The 19,033-nt window shown below is 48.9% G+C and overlaps 2 protein-coding genes across 5 annotated transcripts; one reads left to right on the top strand and one right to left on the bottom strand.

The window, feature by feature from the left end:
• Nucleotides 1-1,923: 1,923 nt before the first annotated feature.
• LOC135421968 (uncharacterized) lies at nucleotides 1,924-4,494 on the bottom strand. 2 transcript variants are annotated; one of them, XM_064670881.1, is made up of 6 exons: nucleotides 4,311-4,494; nucleotides 3,952-4,221; nucleotides 3,533-3,583; nucleotides 3,040-3,141; nucleotides 2,508-2,554; nucleotides 1,924-2,211 (listed from the first exon to the last, which is right to left on the bottom strand). In XM_064670881.1, exons 1-6 carry the CDS (start codon nucleotides 4,369-4,371, stop codon nucleotides 2,032-2,034), a joined length of 711 nt encoding a protein of 236 aa, XP_064526951.1. In that variant the 5' UTR covers nucleotides 4,372-4,494; the 3' UTR covers nucleotides 1,924-2,031. The 2 variants fall into 2 exon arrangements, with proteins under 2 accessions (XP_064526951.1, XP_064526952.1); XM_064670882.1 differs by lacking the exon at nucleotides 1,924-2,211 and having other exon boundaries at nucleotides 2,497-2,554; nucleotides 3,460-3,583.
• Nucleotides 4,495-6,704: 2,210 nt separating this feature from the next.
• Nucleotides 6,705-18,644, top strand: GFOD2 (Gfo/Idh/MocA-like oxidoreductase domain containing 2). 3 transcript variants are annotated; one of them, XM_064670875.1, is made up of 4 exons: nucleotides 6,705-6,808; nucleotides 7,877-8,004; nucleotides 10,651-10,993; nucleotides 16,370-18,644. In XM_064670875.1, exons 3-4 carry the CDS (start codon nucleotides 10,735-10,737, stop codon nucleotides 17,266-17,268), a joined length of 1,158 nt encoding a protein of 385 aa, XP_064526945.1. In that variant the 5' UTR covers nucleotides 6,705-6,808; nucleotides 7,877-8,004; nucleotides 10,651-10,734; the 3' UTR covers nucleotides 17,269-18,644. The 3 variants fall into 3 exon arrangements, with proteins under 3 accessions (XP_064526945.1, XP_064526943.1, XP_064526944.1); XM_064670873.1 differs by lacking the exon at nucleotides 7,877-8,004 and having other exon boundaries at nucleotides 6,714-6,808; XM_064670874.1 differs by lacking the exons at nucleotides 6,705-6,808; nucleotides 7,877-8,004 and adding an exon at nucleotides 9,478-10,372.
• Nucleotides 18,645-19,033: the final 389 nt, after the last annotated feature.

The following is a 19,033-nucleotide window of genomic DNA, read 5'->3' as shown; positions in this document are numbered from 1 at the left end:
TATGTTTTCTCTCTTCTGTCCTGGCCTCTCATCTTTTTTATGCCATCCAAGTGTACTGCAGTCCTCCTCACCCATCCCCATCCTTTCCCATTCCTCCTCTTCTGCTCCTTGTCATCTGTTTTTCCCCTTTGCCAGGTTTTCACATCATGACCCAAGTCATATCCCTGTTCTTTCTGTTGTGGATTCCTGCTGCTTTTCCAGCAGGCAGGGAGCACAGTGGAGGCCAAGTCTCTCCCCAGACTTTTACTTCTGTTTCTCTGCCTGAGTCAGGCTTCCTCTGCAGTGAGCACTCACCTGCCTTGGGCACACACAGGGACAAGAGGGCCCTCTGTCCATACAGAGGTGTTTGGGGCAAGGAGGGCATTGGGTTTATTACTGCTTTATCTTCACACACTTGCTTAGCTTCTTGTGATAGCAACTTTTTGACAAGTGAAATTGGGAGCCTCAGCTCTGGCCGTAGCTGCTTCACTTTTTAAAAATAGCCAATGGCCAAAGATGCTGCCCCCACCTTTCCTGCCTCCACTTGAGACGTTACCTCCACTAGTTCCTCAAGAGCCCTGGCTGTGTTTCCCCACCTCTTGCTCACTCGTGTAACTGCTCCAAGGCTATTTCATGGCTTCTTGCCTGGTTCCTTGTTAAAACCACTATCCCAGATCTGATCCCCCACTAACCTTGGGGTTCTGATGCAGCACTATGACTGTCCCAGCTTCCTCCACTTCATCGGTTCATAACTCTTTTCTGATGAAGGACCACACTTTTCCTTCCTCTTCTTTTTAAGGTAGTTAAGTAAATGCAGAACCTTTTGCAGACCACTGATCATGGCTGCTTGCGACAGGTCACTGTCTGGATATTCTGGTTAAGCAACCCCAGCTCCTTCAGCTGTTCCTCATCAGACTTGTGCTCCAGACCCTTCCCCAGCTCTGTTGCCCCTCTCTGGACATGCTCCAGCACTTTTCTTGTCATGAGGGGCCAAAACTGAACACAGGATTTGAGGTGCCTCACCAGGCACAGGGGCATGGCCACTACCCTGGTCCTGCTGGCCCTGCTGTTGCTGGTACAAGTCAGGATGCTGCTGGCCTTCTTGCCCACCTGGGCACATTGCTGGCTCATGTTCAGCCAGCTGTCAAACACAAGGTGGCCCGCAGACCCCCCTCTCATCCTTGTTGGAATTCTGCCCCAGCGCCCCACCAGGAGGGTGCAGGATTTCTGCCTGCACATCCCACCCAAGAGCAAGCAACAGGTCTCCTTTCCAGGAGGATAGGGTGGGAGCTGAATGGTGTCTCCTCTAAGCCAAAAATACCCTGGCCCTCCAGGGATAGCTTGGAAACAACCCCTGAGGAACAATGGTCAGTGAGGTATTCTGGAGATCCTCCATCTTGCTTCCTTTCTGCTGGCAGAAGGAGACCTTTCAATTTTTAATTTTCCAAAGTACAGGAAAGCTCTATGTGCATGAGGACACCCAGCCACTCCCAGTGCAAAGCAGATCTATGTGGATCATGGCAGCAGCACCCACAATGCACCTCTATGAAGCAAGTGATGCTTTTCCATATTTGTCCCTTGTGTTTCAAGTGAGTGAACCAGAGCAAGGTCAACCCCTGTTACAGCAGGTGCCTGCTCCAGAGAAAAATCCAGAAAACTGCTCCAGGACATGGCCACCCAACCCAGCATGTCCAGCACCAAGGGAACACCAAGTTCTTCCTGGACCATGGTGGCCACACAGTGCACGAGGACCTTCCTGAAACACGGAGCAAGTTGTTAGAGGAGCCTGTCGGTGACTGGAGACAGTGAAAAGAGTTGCTGAGGCTTGGCTGTGCTTGGAGCTGCAGAAGGCAAGGGGAAAAGCAGCTCAAGAGTCCTGTCATGCTGAGCCAGGAGACATGGCTTCTTCCAGGGGAACATACAGCACAGCGGTGGAGCCATTGGGGGTAGACAGGTGGCTTTGGTCACCAAGATTGCACTTCTGTATGAGCTAACACCTAGTATTTGGGGAGAACAACCCCAACAGATGTACAAGCTGCTCACCCTTCTCCCTCATTTGCCCTCTCTGCTGGGGAAGACATCCACTGCTGTGCTGGCTGCACTGGCATCCCCACCACTCTGTTGTGATGGCTTGATCTCGGTGTAAATGATGCTGGAGGAGGCAGGTTTTGTCTCCTTTTCAAACTTCAGGTTGGCATAGGTCACGTCCTCAGTCCCTGTCACCGGGGCTTCCTGCAGGGAGAGAGCAATGAGTAGAGCCTTGGCTTTCCCTTCTGTGTTTCCCCTGATAATGTTTTTCCACTGGCACAACTATTTGCACTGCCCAAGCATTATCCAGCTTGCTCTGAAGTGCCACCTACTCAGACGCTCATAAGCCCCTATTTAACGGGAATTAATAAGTGTTTAGGACCATGTTTTGAGAAAGCAAAGCTGATTTTACTCTGAAATCCTTTAAGTGGGTATTCAACAGCCAGTGCTTTTATTGACAGGGAGGAAGAAGTGATATGTGCAAAGCCCCCCTGGCTTACCCTGCTGAGCTGATCCACTTCTGCCACTTTCTTACTTGTGATCTTTCCTGAAAAACAAAACATAGTTTAAATAGCAGTTAAATAATGACAATGATAATTATTTTAAATTAAGAAAATAAGGAAAAAAATAAGCACACATTTGCACTGATTCTGCTTTTGTTGTAGTAGAGGATGAGGCTGTCTGAGCTGTCTGGCTCAGAAGATGACCAAAGGGTAGGAGAGGTTGGAAAGGGCTTAAAAGCCCTTGGAGGGGCTGGAGAACAGCTCTGAGCTGGACACTTCTAGAAATGTGGTGATATGCAAGAGCTGTCTCACACCACAGCCTGTGCCATAACTGGGCTCCCAGCAGCAACTGGCCAGAAGGGAGGGAGGGGCTGAACCTTCTCCCCACCCCAGGACAGCTTGTCCAGGAGGACAGACTTGTGAAGGGAACACTGAGCAAGCAGGAGCAGCAGGATGTTGAAGATGGACATCTCCCAAGCCTGGGTTTGTCCAGAGCAGCAGATGAGGAGGAGCTGCCAACCAGCTTTACCTGTTCTGTTCCTTCTGCACTGCCACAGCAGGAAGCCAAGGATGGGTGTGTAGATGAGTGTCCCCACCGCTAAGCCAAAGGAGATGCACAAGAGGTTGAGTCCTGCACACACAACACCACAGAGGCACTTGTGAGCCACCATCCCACTGTGCAGGGACACACACGCTGCCATCACCTCCTTCACGGGGGTGGTTCTTTTCCAAACCTGGGCTTCCCGACCCTGAGCCACCCACAGCCCCAGGGTACTGACAAAATTCTGCAGGGAACAGTCTGAAAATCTCATCTGAACTCAGACAGGGGGTGGACAGAGCATCAGAGCCCCTTCCCAGGGTCACAACCTCTGATCCACTGGTGCCTACCCAGGTTTGGCAGTGGCTCCCACCCATTCATGGGAAAACATCAGGATGTTTTCCCCCTTACTGCTCCTCCTTCTTTTTCCCTGAAGACTCCTCCTGCCCCTCGCTCTTGCAGCCCCGGGGTTGTGAGGACACACCTGTCCAGATCTTCTCTGTGACATTGGTCTGAAGTCCTGCAAGGCAACACCCTGAAAGACAGAAACATGAGTGAGAGACTGTCCAGAGGCAGAGAACACCCTGCACCATGCCCTGCTTTGGGGCAGGAACCTGGACCCCATAGTCCTGGCTGTCCCGCTCCTGCCCCTGCAGCTCCAGTCACCTCAGCACTCAGCTGATGTGCTGCAGCTGGAGGATATGGCAGGTCCTATTTCAAGGAACCAATGGCCCAGCAGCTCCATGGTGAGATGCATCTGCCAAAAGGGCTGTGCTGGGCTGGCCCTTCCAGTTCCCAGGATGCTTTCAGGGGAAATGGTGCATGGGGGAACCAGGGGAGCGCTGGTCGTAGCCTCCTCTGCCCACTCATCACCCCCATGAAAACAGATCCACTGCCACTTACTGGGAACTGTCTCCTGTGTGCCATTTTCAGTGTCTGTTGAGTTTATTCTTGTGATGGAGATGCTAAACTCACAGGTTCCCATGTGGGCTGCACTCATGCAGGGGCTGATGAGATTCGTACAGTTTTCTCCCTGAGCCGTGGTGTTGGTTTGATTCCACCTCTCCAGACCTTTAGGTTCATACCACTTCACATGTACCATGAGATTCTTTGACCAAATTTCAAGCTTACACTGCCTAGTGATTCCTGAGTTTTCTGTCTGGCTGACTGTCCCTGGAGGAAACAGAACCAAAAGAGATAACTGCAGGCATATGCAAAAAGGGAAGAGTTCAGAGCAGAGAGACAAGCACAGGGGCACTCACCAGTTGGCAGCCAGACAAGGAACAGCAAGGACAGAAAGCCACTGATCAGCTGGATCTCCATGATTCCCAACAGCCTCGTGGTGATGATGCTGGGTGCCTGGTGGGATCGGCCGGGAGGTTCCCGTCTCTCCTGCAGCTCGAAGGTCACTGCTCAGCTGAGATGAAACTGAAGCCCTGCTGGGAGCTCCCCTCCTCACGCTCAGCCAGACAGTTCTCTCTGTGCTCACAGGCTTCCCCTCTCTTCCCCTTCTCTTGCTTCAGCCCAATTCTTATCTCCACTCCACTTGATTCCTCCTCCGGTTTCATCCTGACCACATACCCTTGGCCCTGAGCCCCGAGTAATGTATCAGAACTGCTGATGGCCCTTTCCCAGTGCTCCAGGGCCCAGCCCAGCAGCTCTCTGCTGCTGGCATAGGCAGGTGAAGGGAAAAAGGGCTTCCCCAGTTTCCTACAGCAGCACTGAGTCTGTTTTGTTTTACACCAGGAAATGCAGCCCTTGGAGGAGGCAGTGCCACCGTCACAGGGGGACACGGGGTGATGTCCACACCCATCTGGTGTCCGTGCTGAGCTCAGGTGGGGGGGACCTGTCTGGCCCACCAGGCCAGACAGTTTGTGTCACCCCTGCCACCAATGGGACATGGGCAGCACGGGCAGCAGGTGCAGGCCCTCTGTGTCCCCAGTCTCCATGTGGACAATCTCTGCTGCTCCCCACTGCCTGCCATCACTCTTCCTCTTCTGTGCTCAGAGCAAAACCTGCTCCCACCTGCCATTTACTCCCCTCACAGTAACCAGCCCCTACACCTGCCAGGCACACACAGCCCAGCCACATGTGTCTCCTGGGGGAAAGGGTGTGCACTGGAGCTCTTCTCCACCACCCAGCAGAATGTCCAGGCTGAAGCACAGCTGAGGTCTCATCTGGAAAACAATTCACTTGAGGAAACAGCAACATCAGCAGGATATTTACCGATGAGAGGGTCAGAAAACTAGATTCTTGTGGTACAAGATCCACAAGAATGAGAGGCAAGAGGCTCTGTTCTTTCTTGCTCTCCCCTCCCGACCCTTTCATCTCTTCCCACAGTCTTTCTGATATTCAACTTCCTCTCTGCACTGGAGGTTTCCTCTCCTCTCACCTCACAACTGCACAACAACACGTACTTGTTGCTTCCTTCCCTTTCATTCCTATTCTAGTTCTCATGTTTGCTGGCACTGATGAAGGTGACTGAACACGAGGTGAACCCTTCCACATATCTCAGAGATGGTGGATCCACAGATCCTGGAGCAGGCAATCCCTGTGGTCACCTTCCAAAGTCTCTGGTGCAGAGGATGGACCGGAGCCATCCTGACCCAGGTGTACTGCACATAAGCACACTCCACAGATCTCCTCTCCTACCAAAGCCCCTTCTCCAGCTCCACAGCAACACTCCAAGAAGCTGCCAAGGAAAAAGGAGAGCAGGAAAGGACAATGTTGTTAATAACACGAGATGCCTTGTGTCAGTCAGCGGCTACGCCAGGCACTACACAATGTCTAAAGCAGGAGGGAGGCTGCAGAGCTCCTCAGCAGCTCCCCACTGCCTTGAAGTGAACCTGGGAAACACAGAAGGTGCTCAGGAGCGCCTGCCTGATGTCCTGTCACCGAGTCTTCCTCTCCCAACTTCTGGGAGTCAGTGAGGATGAGGAGCAGTGTGAGGAGAAGGGCTGTGGTTGCTGTACGGGTGCTCTTCTTTAGGCGTTGTGGTGTTCTGCCCTCCCCAGGGTCTCCAAAAGCACACCTTCCATTGCCCAGCAGGATCCTGCCCCTGGCTTGTCTCTAACAAAGCTCCTTTGTGAGCAACGGACAGACATGGATTCCCTGGACCCAGAGTGCTCCTGGGAATCTCACAGCAGAAGCTGCCCAGGCGGCCGGGGGGGCTGACACATTGACCTGAGGGCCCACAGCCCTCACACAGCAGGGCCTGGCGCAGCCAGCAGCTGAGCACGAGAGACCCGGGTGCTGGTGGTCACCGAGCGGGACGTGGCTGCAGAGACTGAAGGTGTCCCGGTCTCCCTGAGGTAGAGAATCGTCAGGAAGCGGGGAGTGGCCGCCCTGGGCAGAACCAGCACACAAATCAAACAGGTACAGGACACAGGGACACACCTGGAGCACAGAGCACAACCAGCTCTGGAACCCAAAGCCCTTCAGCTGAGCGCTCATCGCGGGGACGACGAGCTCCATGCTGATCTCCCATTGGCTGCTAGAGCTGTCCGTCACCTGAAGTCCCGCCTTTCCGCCGCTCTCCGGCCGCGGGATTGGCCGTCCTCTGACGTGACGGGTGAAGCCGCGCAGGGCGCCGCCATGTTTCAAGCCGTTGCCCGGTGGAGGGGTGGGGCGGTGCTGGGCTGTCGCGCATGCGCGGGCCGGGGCAGGGGCGCCGCCCCGGGAGCGCGCGGCCGCCTCGGGAGCGCGCCCGGCCCGAGGATGCGCCAGGAGGGACAACCCGGGCGGCCCCGGCCGGGCACAGGTAGGGGCTGGGGGGACCCCTGAGCTCCTCCGCTTCCCCGGGGCCGCCGGGCCCTGAGGGGGGCACGGGCCTGCCCGAGGGCGCGGGGCTGGGAGGGGCCCGGAGTCTCGGTGGGACAAACTGCGGGTGGGCCGGGGGGGTGAGGTGTGGCCTGATCCGTCCAGCCCCGTGAGGGCGGAGGTGAAGTGAGGTGAGGTGAGGTGAGTCCTGCCCTGTCCCATAGGTGAGGCGAGGTCAGGTGAGCCCTGCCCGGTCCAGCCCCGCACCCCCGGTCATGCAGAGCCCCGTGGGCAGTGCCAGGGGCATCCCCGGGGCTGCCACGGCCCTGCCAGGAGCCTCATGTGAGGGCCGGTTTGGTGTCCAGGATTTTCCGGCTGCTGCTGTCTCCGGCATGGTCCCCACTGCCACCTTTGGGCTGAGGCGGTCCCTGGGGGAAGTGGTGTGCCAGGAACGGGGCCTTTCCTGCTGCACATCCAGGCTAGGAAGGACAGGGCGCTCTGCCGGGCTTGTCTCGAGGTGTGGCGGGAGCTGCGTGGGGCTGGGGGCTCGTGGGGCATCACACAACCCGCTGGCACTGCAGTGGAAGCACGTTTAGTATCGAAAGCACATCGGTCTCTGACATCAACACATGAACCGTTTCATGCAGAGCCTCAGGTACGTTTGTGCCAGAAGGCTGGAGGAACAGTTTGACAGGAAAAAATGACTCCATGCCATGGAGGTGACCTCCAGCTTCTCAGAATGGTCCAGGAAAGTTCTCCCAGCTCTATTCTTGCAGAGACCTCACTGGCTTACAGAGTGATGTCCTCAGTTTCTACCAGCATTTCTGTCACCTTTGCTGTTCTCTGTGCAGAACTGACAGCTCTGAGGCAGCACCTGTATTCACAGGAGGTCTCTGCAGTGCAGTAACATCACAGGTGTGAGAGCCCTGCTTCAGAGTGAAAACCTGTGTGAAAACCTGTCAGAGATTCTCCTGCCTCCTCAAGACCTGTGAGGATGTCACAACTAGTAGCAACTTTATTAGTTGTACAGCTGCTGTTACAATCTTTGTTTTCTTTGCAAACTCAACAGCAATGACCAGCTGGATGGAAACAGTGCCCCTGTTGCATGGCCAGGGCTCTTCACAGCTTACCAGAGTCTGCTGCAAGAAACTACCTCCTTCAGATTGTTTTGTTCCTGCTTTCTCTGAGCTCTATTTGGTATGCTCTTGTGTGGTGACAGACAGTGAAAATTCAGGTTTTCTCCATCCAAAGCCACTGGTGACTTTATTACCTGTGGCATCTCTTCCAAACTGAGGAATCTTTTCTTTCTTAGGTCTTCCTTATGAGAAGATCTTGATGCTTTTGATCTCCTCTGAATTACTCCCAGTTCTGCTTCCCCCCACTCAGAGGGGGAAGTACCAGACGTGCATGTTGAGCTCCAGAGGACGGTGCTCTGGGAACTTCTGTGGTGGCACAGTGCTGTTCTTGGAGCATCAGGAGTTGGTCCATGGCAGTAAATCAGCAGTTTTTGTGTGTTTGTGCCAATAGCTCTTAGTGGTACCAGTGCAAAAGCATATCACGTTTGAGGAATAAGTGAGTTTAAAATTAATTCCACCTGAGATTTTTTTAAAGGGGCAGTTGGATAGAACACAGGAAAAAATAACACTTAAAATGAGTGACTGTTACTGAAATCAGCTTATCTGAGTACAGGAGTCTCCTGCTGCACATGCTGTGCTGTGCTCTTAGAGCATTTTCAAAGAAATCAACCTTTTCTAAAGTGTTGTCATGTTGTGTAAGTGTGACATTGCTGAGCACATCTGTGCAATGTGGTGCAAGCAGGCACACACTCCTGGTCTCTCTTCCACCTTGCTTTGTGTCTCTTCAAAAAGGAGAGGATGCTCTTTCTACTGTAAGCACTTTTAGTTCTTCCAGCCCATAAACTGCCAAATATAGATGTGTGGGGACTTCAAAAGTTACACTTGCTGTCCATCCAGTTGCAAGATTTCATTTTTATTTGTGTCATTTATATAAAACAAGGCTGGGTGCAAGCCATCCTCCTTGCCAGTATCCCAGGATCTCACCCTTTTATGTAGAATAGTAAATATTTTCAAGATCCTTTTGATCTTGATTGGTAGCATATTTGAGTGTTCTGCTAAATGTTGTATAAAAAGGAGTTTATTCCAATGAACTCTGTTCATCTTTATAAAGACTGACAACGACAGGATCACTGCAAACACTGCATCACACAGAATAAGGAAAAACCTACTGAATTAATTAAGTAAATATTTTATAAGCCATTTTATGGCATCTGTAAACATTTGTGCATTTTTCAGAATAAATACTCTCAAGTGCTGCTGTTTCTGTTTCCTAGTTTCGTGTCTATACTACAACAATACCTAGAAATTAACTTGGGGTTGCAGTTGCATTTATATAACAGATGCTAGGCAGTGTGGGCACCCCCAGACTAACAAGATGCTGATTGCAAACAAAGCACTTGCCCTGTGAGCAGTTTGATTTGTGTGCTGGTTCTGCCCAGGGCTGTGTCAGGATTTGCTTTCACGTGCTGTGACTTAATGAGAATATCTTAGAACGGGGAGGTGAGTAACCCTCTCTTTCTGAAACAGCTCGTGATTCTTGCTGCTTGTGGGGATCTTTTCCAAAGGTGTTGATCTGGTGCTGGTACCAGTTCCCTTTTTAAACCTGGTCTTTGCTTTTTCATTGTGAGCTTCTAACGAAAACTGAATTCATCATGTTTTTCTTTCTGAAAAAAAAAATTCAAAAAAGGTCAAGAGTGGGTGTAGTAGATGAGAATTCAGAAAGGCACAGAACAAAAGCTGGATTGTAGGTTTCTTTGGCGTCACAGATTGAGGAGACTTCTGACATCTGTCCTTGAAGTTGGTGCTATAAAGGCAGTTTGGGCAGTTGTGGCCAGAAGCTGTGCTAAGACAGACCGGCAAGTAGGGATCAAAGGAATTAATTTACCAGGAAATACTTAAAAGAACAAAAGGAGTGTGACTTTACCAAATGTGTAGGGAATATCATAATTCTGTTCAAACTCTGCGTTCCTGGAGATTAAATAGCATGGGCAGAAGGAGATATTTTTAATGGTCCCAAGTTAAGTAAAGCTTTTAACTACCCACAGTGGACACAGAGGAGCGCCCTTTTCCTTTCTGGAAAGCAGTTTGCTGTGTATTTAAACACTGACAGTGTCTCTCCTTATAACATTCTCCTCCCCAGGCAAAACAAGCACAGTGAATCCAGGCTTTCCCCACAGGACATATTTCCTAGATGTTCTCTGGAGCGACTTAACGATTTGCCATAAAATTGTTAAGGTCCAAGTAGTTGTTTTCAGCTTGTGTATTTAATTTGGAAGAAAGATTTATGTGCCCCAAAGCAAGCCTGTTATTTCCAGCTATCTCAATCGGTCTAATAAAAGATATTACCTCATCTCACAAACCTTTACCTCATTTAGGGACTTACATCATCACAACTAAAACAGCTCTGCTTTTACTGCCGGTGCGATAGACGCTGTGTCCTGTTCCCCCAGTGCTTCCTGTTGCTCCCACTTTGTGCCTCGCTGTCTCTGGTTTGTCCCGTGTGCTACTGTCTGTCTGTGTGCTGAGTTTTGAAGCTGAGGAGATGCTCAGACTCTTGTCAAGCTGCTTTCTTACGGTTTTTCTACACCAGCATTTTAGACTTGTCCCTTAATGCTGTTGTCTCTACGGATTGCAGGTTTTGGGGGTTTGGGTTTTTCTCAGGATTTTAGAATGCTGTACAAAGGACAGGAGGTGGCATTTGGGCTAGATGTGCTTGGTACCAATATGTGCCTTTTGCTGAGTGACTTAAAAACTTTTCACGTTTTAGGGACTGCGGATGGGCAGCGAGCTGAGGAGCCGAACATTCCACCGAAGGCCTGCGTGTAGACCCTGATGGTTGAATGAATGAAGGATGAAAATGCTCCCTGGAGTGGGTGTGTTTGGAACTGGCAGTGCTGCCCGGGTCCTGGTGCCCTTGCTGAGGGCAGAAGGCTTCTCCATTGAGGCGCTGTGGGGGAAGACCGAAGAGGAAGCCAAGCAGCTGGCAGAGGAGATGAACATCTCCTTCTACACGAGCCGGACGGACGATGTCTTGCTGCACCAGGACGTAGATTTGGTTTGCATCAATATCCCCCCACCACTGACTCGGCAGATTGCTGTGAAGGCTCTAGGTACCTTTTTATCTTTGGAGTTGGGCCAAAAATCCGTAGCTCATTGGCAGATTGAAATTTGAAGCTGTTACCCCAACACAATTCTGGTTGCACCAACGAGCAAATGCAGTGCTAGAGGTTTTGTGTGGAATTGGTAGCGCTGTCTGTGAGAAAGGTTACCTAGGTTTTTTGTAAAAATCCTGTTTATAATTGCTTATAGCTCTGCTTGAACCAATTGGGCTGAAATATCTCATGTCTTCTTCAGACTGAACTTATGGTAGGAAGTTTTTAATAAAAATCAGCTGTATCAGAGATAATAATGAGAAGGTAAAATGTTTTCATGCTCATAAAAAGAAACAACAAAGCAATCAACCCCCCCCAAACAAAACAACTTAAGTTGTTTAATTAATTTCTAATTTTCCCATGTTCTGCACTAGAAAACCAAGAATTGCCTGGGATGGGAGGGTTGTTCAGTTCTCCTTTCTGTTTTCCCCACAAATAAAACCAAACTTGGAACCTGAAAGACTTTGAAAAATATGTTTGCATGCATAGAATCTTGTGAGTTAGGATCTGAGAGACTTGCTGTTTCCAGCTGTGACCCTGGCCACCACCTGGAGCTCAGCTGGGACATCCATGTCCGTGGCAGACTGGTGTGGTCCTGGGTGGAGGAATCCTTCCACCTGACACAGGAGGGCAATGTTGGGGACAGCAGGAGGAATGCAGGAAGATGGGCTGGGTGAAAGCATTTGGGAGAGAAAGGATAACATCCCAGACTGGTTAGGCAGGGAGGGGGGAGCCAACTGCCCAGGCATCCTGGCATTTCTTAATTCTCCGGTGTGACTTTGTAGTGTTAATGTCCTCTCCTGTAGCGCAGCGTGGGTGTCAGTTTGCATGTAATTCTGAAAATAACAAGGGTGATATTTTTACTGTGTTTACAAGAGATCCACATGGGTTAATTTTAGGGTAGGTAATCTCTCAGACCATGTGAGGCAGGCTGGTTTGTTGTTCTTAGCCTCTTTGCTCTACAGTAATTTCTTTTGGAAGTAAACAACTCCCTGCACAAACATTTGCAATGCCACTTAGATATGCAGAGAGAGATTTCAGGCTTTTTTTTCCCCCTTCTTTTCTTTTTTATATTGTTAGATTTGTTTGTTTACCTCATTAAAGTACTGACCTTTGAATTTAAGGTATTCTGATTTTTTAATATTTGAACTGTAAGTTAGAATTTATCTCTTTAGATATGCTAGAATTTCTTTTAAGCATTTGTTAGGTAATAGCATTTCACTAGGTCTTTTGGCTCTTGATGATCAAGTGGACTAAAAGGAGAGGATTGAATCTTCTCTGGTGAATTATTGACTAAAAGGGATTGAGATTCCTTCTTTGAAGGCTGGCAGCCTGTAAGATGGCATCAGCCAGAAGAGGAAAGGGAGGTAGAGCTGGTGCAGAAGTGCAGAGGTGGTGTGTGTGCTTGACTGCAATTTTAGGAAGTGGAAAGCTGAAAAAGCTGGGGAAGTGGATGGATGTAAAAGTAGAGGGTAACTTACTCTTCACTTCACCTGTCCTGAGTTGTTCTGATCTGCAAACTGATGCAGGCAGCTCAGACCCAGTGTGATGCTGACCTTGTCTTTCAGCTTTCCAGGTTCCTCGTGGTGGTATTTGTAGATCTGCTGCCAAGTGTGTCGTGACTTATTTCAAGCCAGTGTTGGGTGGTTTGATGTCATTGTGTGTTCTGAAGGAACACAGAACTAGGGTAGGGCCAAAGATGGCAAGTACATTTTCTCTGGAAGCTGAGATTGATACAGTGATGGTTATAATTAGAGAATTATTGGCTGGGAATTGTGTATTACAGATCAGCGTTTACTAGCCAAGAGACTGGGCTTTAGGAGAGACTAGATGTGGTAGAGTGATAATGGTCTTGTGTGTTGTGATTTGTTTTGTTGAGGTTTGTTTTAAAGTGCTGACATTTTTATTACTTATTTGTGTACAATTTTATACCTTTTTTTTAAAATTTAAAATGTGCTTCCATTTTTATTCCTGGCAGGAGAAAGAGACCCAGTTTTTCTAGGCTGTGCAGTTGGCTTGCATAAGTTTCTTACTGTCAGATATCCATGAGCAAGCCTAGGTACAACTTTGGCATGATGGGGACAAAGCAGTGACACTGGTTTGAGTTCATGAACCAGACAGAACAGATCAAAGCCCAGAGGATAGTAATTCACATTAAAATCAATGTAATCTTATGGTTTATCTCCACAACAGGCAAAGCAAGAAGCTCTCCTAAAATTTGTGCTCCTTTTGATCTCAGAGGAACTAAATTAATTTCACAAAATGTCTGTGTTGTGGTTCAGGTCCCACAGTTAAATGTACCTACCATTGCATGAGGTGAGAACAGAGTGGAATTACTGGCTGGAGTGAAGTGTAAAATATGGGGTATTTGTCCTGTGAAATGAAGTTCAGGCAGAACATGACAAGTCCTCAGAGTAAAATTTCTTCAGGATGCTAAAGCTAATGCTGCTGCATGTACAGAGCCCAGCCAACAAATGGATGGGAGTAGATGGTTTGTTTGAGGAATCCTGGAAATGGTGACCTTTTATTCTCTTTTTTTTTTTTCCCTGCCTCTTACTGTAACAGCCAGTTGCATAGCCATAAACAGGAGAACTTCAGTGGAGTGCTGGTCTGCAGAAGCTGATGTGCTCCCTGCAGATGGGGTTTGCTCCAAGGGGTGCACAGAGCAGACCCTGAGGCATTTCATCAGGGCAGCCTGTGATGAGCTTCTCTCCTTGCTTGCTGCCTGTGAGGTGAGGAGACACAATTCCACAGCTCCACTTCCTTCCTTCCAGGACTTGCAGCCCTTTCTGTGGGCTTAGACCCACCTGTGAGCTGATTTAACCTTCCTGCTTGGAAAGAGGAAGCTTCCTTTACCAAACTGGGCCTAGTTGGTGACCTTACCTGGCTCACAGAGGGCTCTGAGGAGCACCAGAACTGTGTGGTGGCTCTCAGGTCTCCTGGCTGGTGAGGGCCTCAACAGAAAATTTTGCAGCTGTGGTTTAGGAAGACAATATGGTACAAAGTTCAGATTATTCATTACCAAAACAATAGTAACAGGCTGAGGGATGTAAGTTGCTCTGCCTTGGAAAACAAAAGGCATGGCCATTATGTAGGTAAGGAACCTTGTAGCCACCTTCAGCTCGGCCCTTGTCCTTGCTGCATAGCCATCTCTGTGAGCTTGGGGACAGCAAGAGGGATGTCCCACTGATGGCAGCTGCAGGATTATCCCAGAGCTGTTGTGGTGTACCCAGGTCTCTGTCCTGGCACTCTAGCAATGCAGTGGGCAGTGCTGAGCTGTGGGTGTGCTGACTGCCCTCCCAAAAAAGGGCATCAGCCAGTTTTAGCTCTTCAAGTGGCTCAGTCTGCGGTGGCACAACGAGCACAGCACTGAGCGAGGGTGAGGCCGGGCAGCAGAGCAAGGGCAGCCTGGGGTGATGAACCACTCAGTGTGACAGGGCTGTCCCCAGGCAGCACGGTGGGGGTCTCTCCCTGCTCTCCATCCCCCACTGCAGGGACCCAGGGCTGTGCAAGGGGGAGAGTGGCACTGGCAGAGCACTGGCTGCAGAGCTGTACCCCATGTGTTATTTCTGCAAGCTTTGAGGACTGTGGATCTGCTCAGGGTGCTCTGAACATCCTGTTGCTTTCTCTGTTTGCTTGTACTTTACTGTAACCTGGCTAGAGACAAGTGCCATGTTAACAAGAAGGCAGATAAACCAGGGACTGCAGCAGCTCCAGATGCTTCTCCAAGTGCTTCAGCTGTCCCTGCAAAATACTGAACAGAGTGTTGTGCCTCACCTCAGCGGCAGGACTGGGGACAGGGGAGTCAGAAATGGTCCCTGAAATGGGGGGTTACCAGTGGGGGAGTCAGAGTGTCCGCTGGGAGTTTGACCTTACCCTTTGTTCATTAAAGCTGCTGTTGACTCACGTTGATTTAGGGGTTTTCTGACTTGCAGACTTTTTATTTTCTGACTGGATTTTGCTTGTGTCTATTAGAAATGGAGTTGTGAGTCTCCAGTAGCTGTAGCTGACCCCTGGCTGGGCTGGGCACGGTGTGTCAGGGGAGCGTGCTGGCCCTGGCCCCGCTCGGAGGGTTCCTGAAAGGCTGGCTGGGCACAGCCGGGAGGTGGAGCACCGAGAGCGCTGTGGGATCTGCCTTCCCCTCGCGTGTGAGGGACCGATTTAAGCGCCTGTGTCGGTATCTTCTCATTGGGAGTCTATTAAAAGCTGTTCTGAGCAGGGAGCACAGTCTGCTCCTGGGTAAGGAGGAGCTTTCACACCACTGTGTGTGGTGATTCCTGCAATTCCTGGGCACAAACTGCGGTGTGATGTGATTGACCTTCAGGTCTGACATCACCAGGAAATGTCTGGAGACTTCTAGGTATAACCTTGGTTGTTACATTGAAAAAAGTCTAGATAAGTATTTTATCAGAACAGATATAGGACAGGAAAAAAAACAGGAAAAGTAAAGCCCTGTCATGAGAAAGGGAATACCAGCAGAGCTCCAGATGTAGGAATTGGTTAAAGCTTGTACTGTGATGCTCTTTTGTATTACTTTATTTCTGCTTTAAAGTTAAAAAAATTGAATTATCGACTGCCCTCATCGATTCAGGCTGAGCACAATGCAAAGTGCATCACTAGCAATAAAGCCACAGTGGGTCAGCCTGGGAGGGCAGCTCTTGTCTATGTAACTCAGTTACTTTTTGTCTGATTGTATGAGTAGGCTGCACACACAGACCAAAATGTTTTGCTTTCTAATTGGAAATGCTTTTAAAACAGTCCACTTACCTAAACATTATTTCTAATTCTTGTGTTCTGTACACAGAATATTTATATAAGAATGGCTTTGATATATGTAATATCTATATATACACTTTAATACAAAGTATATATATATAAATCTATTTAAAATAATATATTCATAGCGATGGTGAAATACAAAATGAAAATCAAATCTCCCCTTCCCTCACCCCTTCCCTGCAGGGTACATGATTTTTTTTTCCCCTCTGGCTGTAAAGGTATTCAAGTAGTTTTATAACCACAGCACACAAACTGTGTTTTGTTCTGATGCCATGTGGTGCCATTTGGACATTTATCTTTCATAATGTAAAAATCCTCTGTTTATTTGGAGCCTCCCTCTGTGGGAGTTCATAGGCTCTGCAACTGGAGCATCTGGGAGGCATCACTGAGTCTTGCTGCACTTGGCATTCCCATTTTAGTTCCCAGATCCCTGCCTTTGAAATTGCAGCAGGAAAGCCTGACTCTTAAAAACTTCTTGACAACCTTTGGGCATCAGAGCGTGTTTCGCTCACATGTGCTAAATATGTGCTTTTCTTTTTTCCATTCGTGCTGCAGGAATAGGGAAGAACGTGCTCTGTGAGAAAGCTGCTACCTCCGTGGATGCCTTCAGGATGGTCACGGCTGCCAGGTATTACCCCAAGCTGATGAGCATCGTTGGCAACGTCCTGCGTTTCTTGCCCGCCTTCGTGAAGATGAAGCAGCTGATAGAGGAGCACTACGTGGGCAACGTGATCATCTGCGACGTGCGGGTGTACGGGGGCAGCCTGCTCAGCCACAAGTACAACTGGATCTGTGATGAGCTGATGGGAGGGGGGGGGCTGCATACCATGGGCACCTACATTATCGACCTCCTGACTCACCTCATCAGCAGGAGAGCCGAGAAGGTGCACGGTTTGCTCAAGACTTTCGTGAAGCAGAACACGGCCATCAGCGGGATCCGCCACGTCACCAGCGACGACTTCTGCGTGTTCCAGATGCTGATGAGCGAGGGGGTCTGCTGCACTGTGACCCTCAACTTCAACATGCCCGGATCGTTCATCCACGAGGTCATGATTGTTGGGTCCGCTGGGCGCCTCATAGCTCGTGGGACAGACTTGTACGGGCAAAAAAACACCGCGCTCCAAGAAGAACTACTGTTTACAGACTCGCTGAGTGTCAACAAGGGCCTTTTGGACAAGGGCTTTAAAGACATCCCGCTGCTTTACCTGAAGGGAATGGTGTACATGGTGCAAGCCCTGCGGCAGTCTTTCCAAGACCAGGAAGACCGTCGGACTTGGGACCATAAACCTGTCTCTATGGCAGCCTCTTTTGAAGATGGTCTGTACATGCAAAGTGTGGTGGAGGCCATCAAGAAATCGAGTAGGTCGGGCGAGTGGGAGGCTGTGGAGGTGATGACCGAGGAACCAGATGCCAACCAAAACCTCTGTGAGGCACTTCAAAGAAATAACTTATGAATATTCCTGCCTTGGAAAATAGGACAGTTAACACTCTGGCTGTAATGTAAAAAAACCTCTGTTTTTAAGATATGTATATTCTTATTTAATAGCCTGAGTTTCTTGGTTTTTTTTAAACGTGTAAAATAATGTTCTGATAGGAACTGTTCTGGTTTAAATTGTTTAAAGAGTTTTAAATGTTTCTGTTTTTAGTAAACATTTAATTTTTGTCTTGGAGACTGGTAGGAAAACTTGAATTGCCCTTTGCACTTGCAGTAGCTGAAGTGAATCATGGGATCCCTGCCATTGCACAGCTTGGAAATGGGACACAACCCCTGTTGCACAGGTCTGATTTAACCACGAGAGCATGTAGAGCAAGATCAGGGAGTATCTGTTGTTCAGATGCCTTTTTCTTCTCTCTGAGACTGATTTACATTTTAATCCTCAGTTTGTAAAATTTTATAAAAGAGTTTAGTGATGTAAGAGGTCTCTAAACTCCTGTAGGACAAAAAGTAGAAGGAATGGATTAGAGTTGGTAACATAAGGATCAGCCTTTTGGCTTCCTGCACGTGGCAAATGTCTTTCAAATTCATTTAAACTGGTGTTTTATTTAAATGATACTATAACTCTCTGTTGTTGCTGTCTTGGCAGGAAAATCTTCAGGAAGTCTGTGATACATTGTGCTATTCTTCCATATCTGTAGACATTATTCCTTCTACTCAAGAGGCTGCCTGCATCCAGCAGCTTTTTTTCCATAAGCTGTGTGTCTGTCAGTTGTGTTTACGGCCTGGCAGCACTGGTGCCGTGCCTGTGGGGCCACGTTCTCATTTCTGTGACTATTAATAAATGCCTCCCAGGGTCATGGGATTGCCACGGTGTCGTGGGTAATGAAGTCGTACAGCATTAACCTTCCTGGGACCTGAAGGTGGAAGGAAGGAGGTGTTTCCTACCTCTTGCAGCTCTCTTAACGTGCTGTCTGGATAACTGTCACACTACACCCATCCTGATAGTTGAGAGAACAGGGACTGAACTGCCATGGGTAAATCTGCTCCTGATCTCAAACACTGGCTATTAACCCTCTGGTCCTGCCCATCTTCATGTCCTCCTGCAGCTTGTGTCCAGTGGACAGATTTGTTGGCAGATGATGGCTGGAAGTTCATTCCTTTTGTGAAATGTTTCTCTCTGAGGCAGGTATGTGGAAAGAATAGTCCAATTTTAACTATGTTTATTTTGTGTACTTGAAAGCTTTTTTAAAAAAAATGTTTTCCCACTAAATTGTAACCCTGTGTATTTATGGATATTAACATGCACGCTGCTGTTTGATAAGCTGGACCTTCCTGAAAAGTATCATGTTTTCTACAGAAATAAAAAGTTGTGTTTGTTGAGGACATTCTTTATGCAGCTGTGTGCTTGTGTTTGATTTGGTCAAGCTATAGCCATCCTAATAAAAGTGAACAGGAGACTTACAGCTGGGACCCAGTACCTGGTGAGTCCTTCCTTTAAGGGGTAGAGGTCTGCTGTTCCTGCCATAGGTCTGAGCATCTAATGTCTGTGGTGTCTGTGTGCTATGTAAAATGGGTGAGATGTCTCCCGAGCTCACCTGAAAGTCACCACCTTCATTCAGATAGTACAGCTCTGGCTGATTTCATGCCAGTTTTGGGTCTGTTATGAAGTTGTCTTCCTTGAACTGAGAACCTTCCTCTGTGCCTTTGTCAGTATGTTTGCACTGGGCAAAAAAATCTTAATTACGGTTCCTATAGGAGTAGAAGGAAGCACAAAACATCTC

Source organism: Pseudopipra pipra, chromosome 14, assembly GCF_036250125.1.
Source record: "Pseudopipra pipra isolate bDixPip1 chromosome 14, bDixPip1.hap1, whole genome shotgun sequence".
NCBI classification, from domain to species: Eukaryota; Metazoa; Chordata; class Aves; order Passeriformes; family Pipridae; genus Pseudopipra; species Pseudopipra pipra.
Note: the sequence above shows the minus strand (reverse complement) of the source record. Positions and strands in the feature narration are given on the sequence as shown.

Coding starts and splice junctions, on each gene's coding strand:
- GFOD2 (XM_064670875.1), top strand. CDS start 10,735: ATGAAAATGCTCCCTGGAGTGGGTGTGTTTGGAACTGGCAGTGCTGCC. Junction 10,994..16,369: donor GATTGCTGTGAAGGCTCTAG/GTACCTTTTTAT, acceptor TTCGTGCTGCAG/GAATAGGGAAGAACGTGCTC.
- LOC135421968 (XM_064670881.1), bottom strand. CDS start 4,371: ATGGAGATCCAGCTGATCAGTGGCTTTCTGTCCTTGCTGTTCCTTGTC. Junction 4,222..4,310: donor CCTTGTCTGGCTGCCAACTG/GTGAGTGCCCCT, acceptor TGTTTCCTCCAG/GGACAGTCAGCCAGACAGAA. Junction 2,555..3,039: donor GTGCAGAAGGAACAGAACAG/GTAAAGCTGGTT, acceptor TTTGTTTTTCAG/GAAAGATCACAAGTAAGAAA.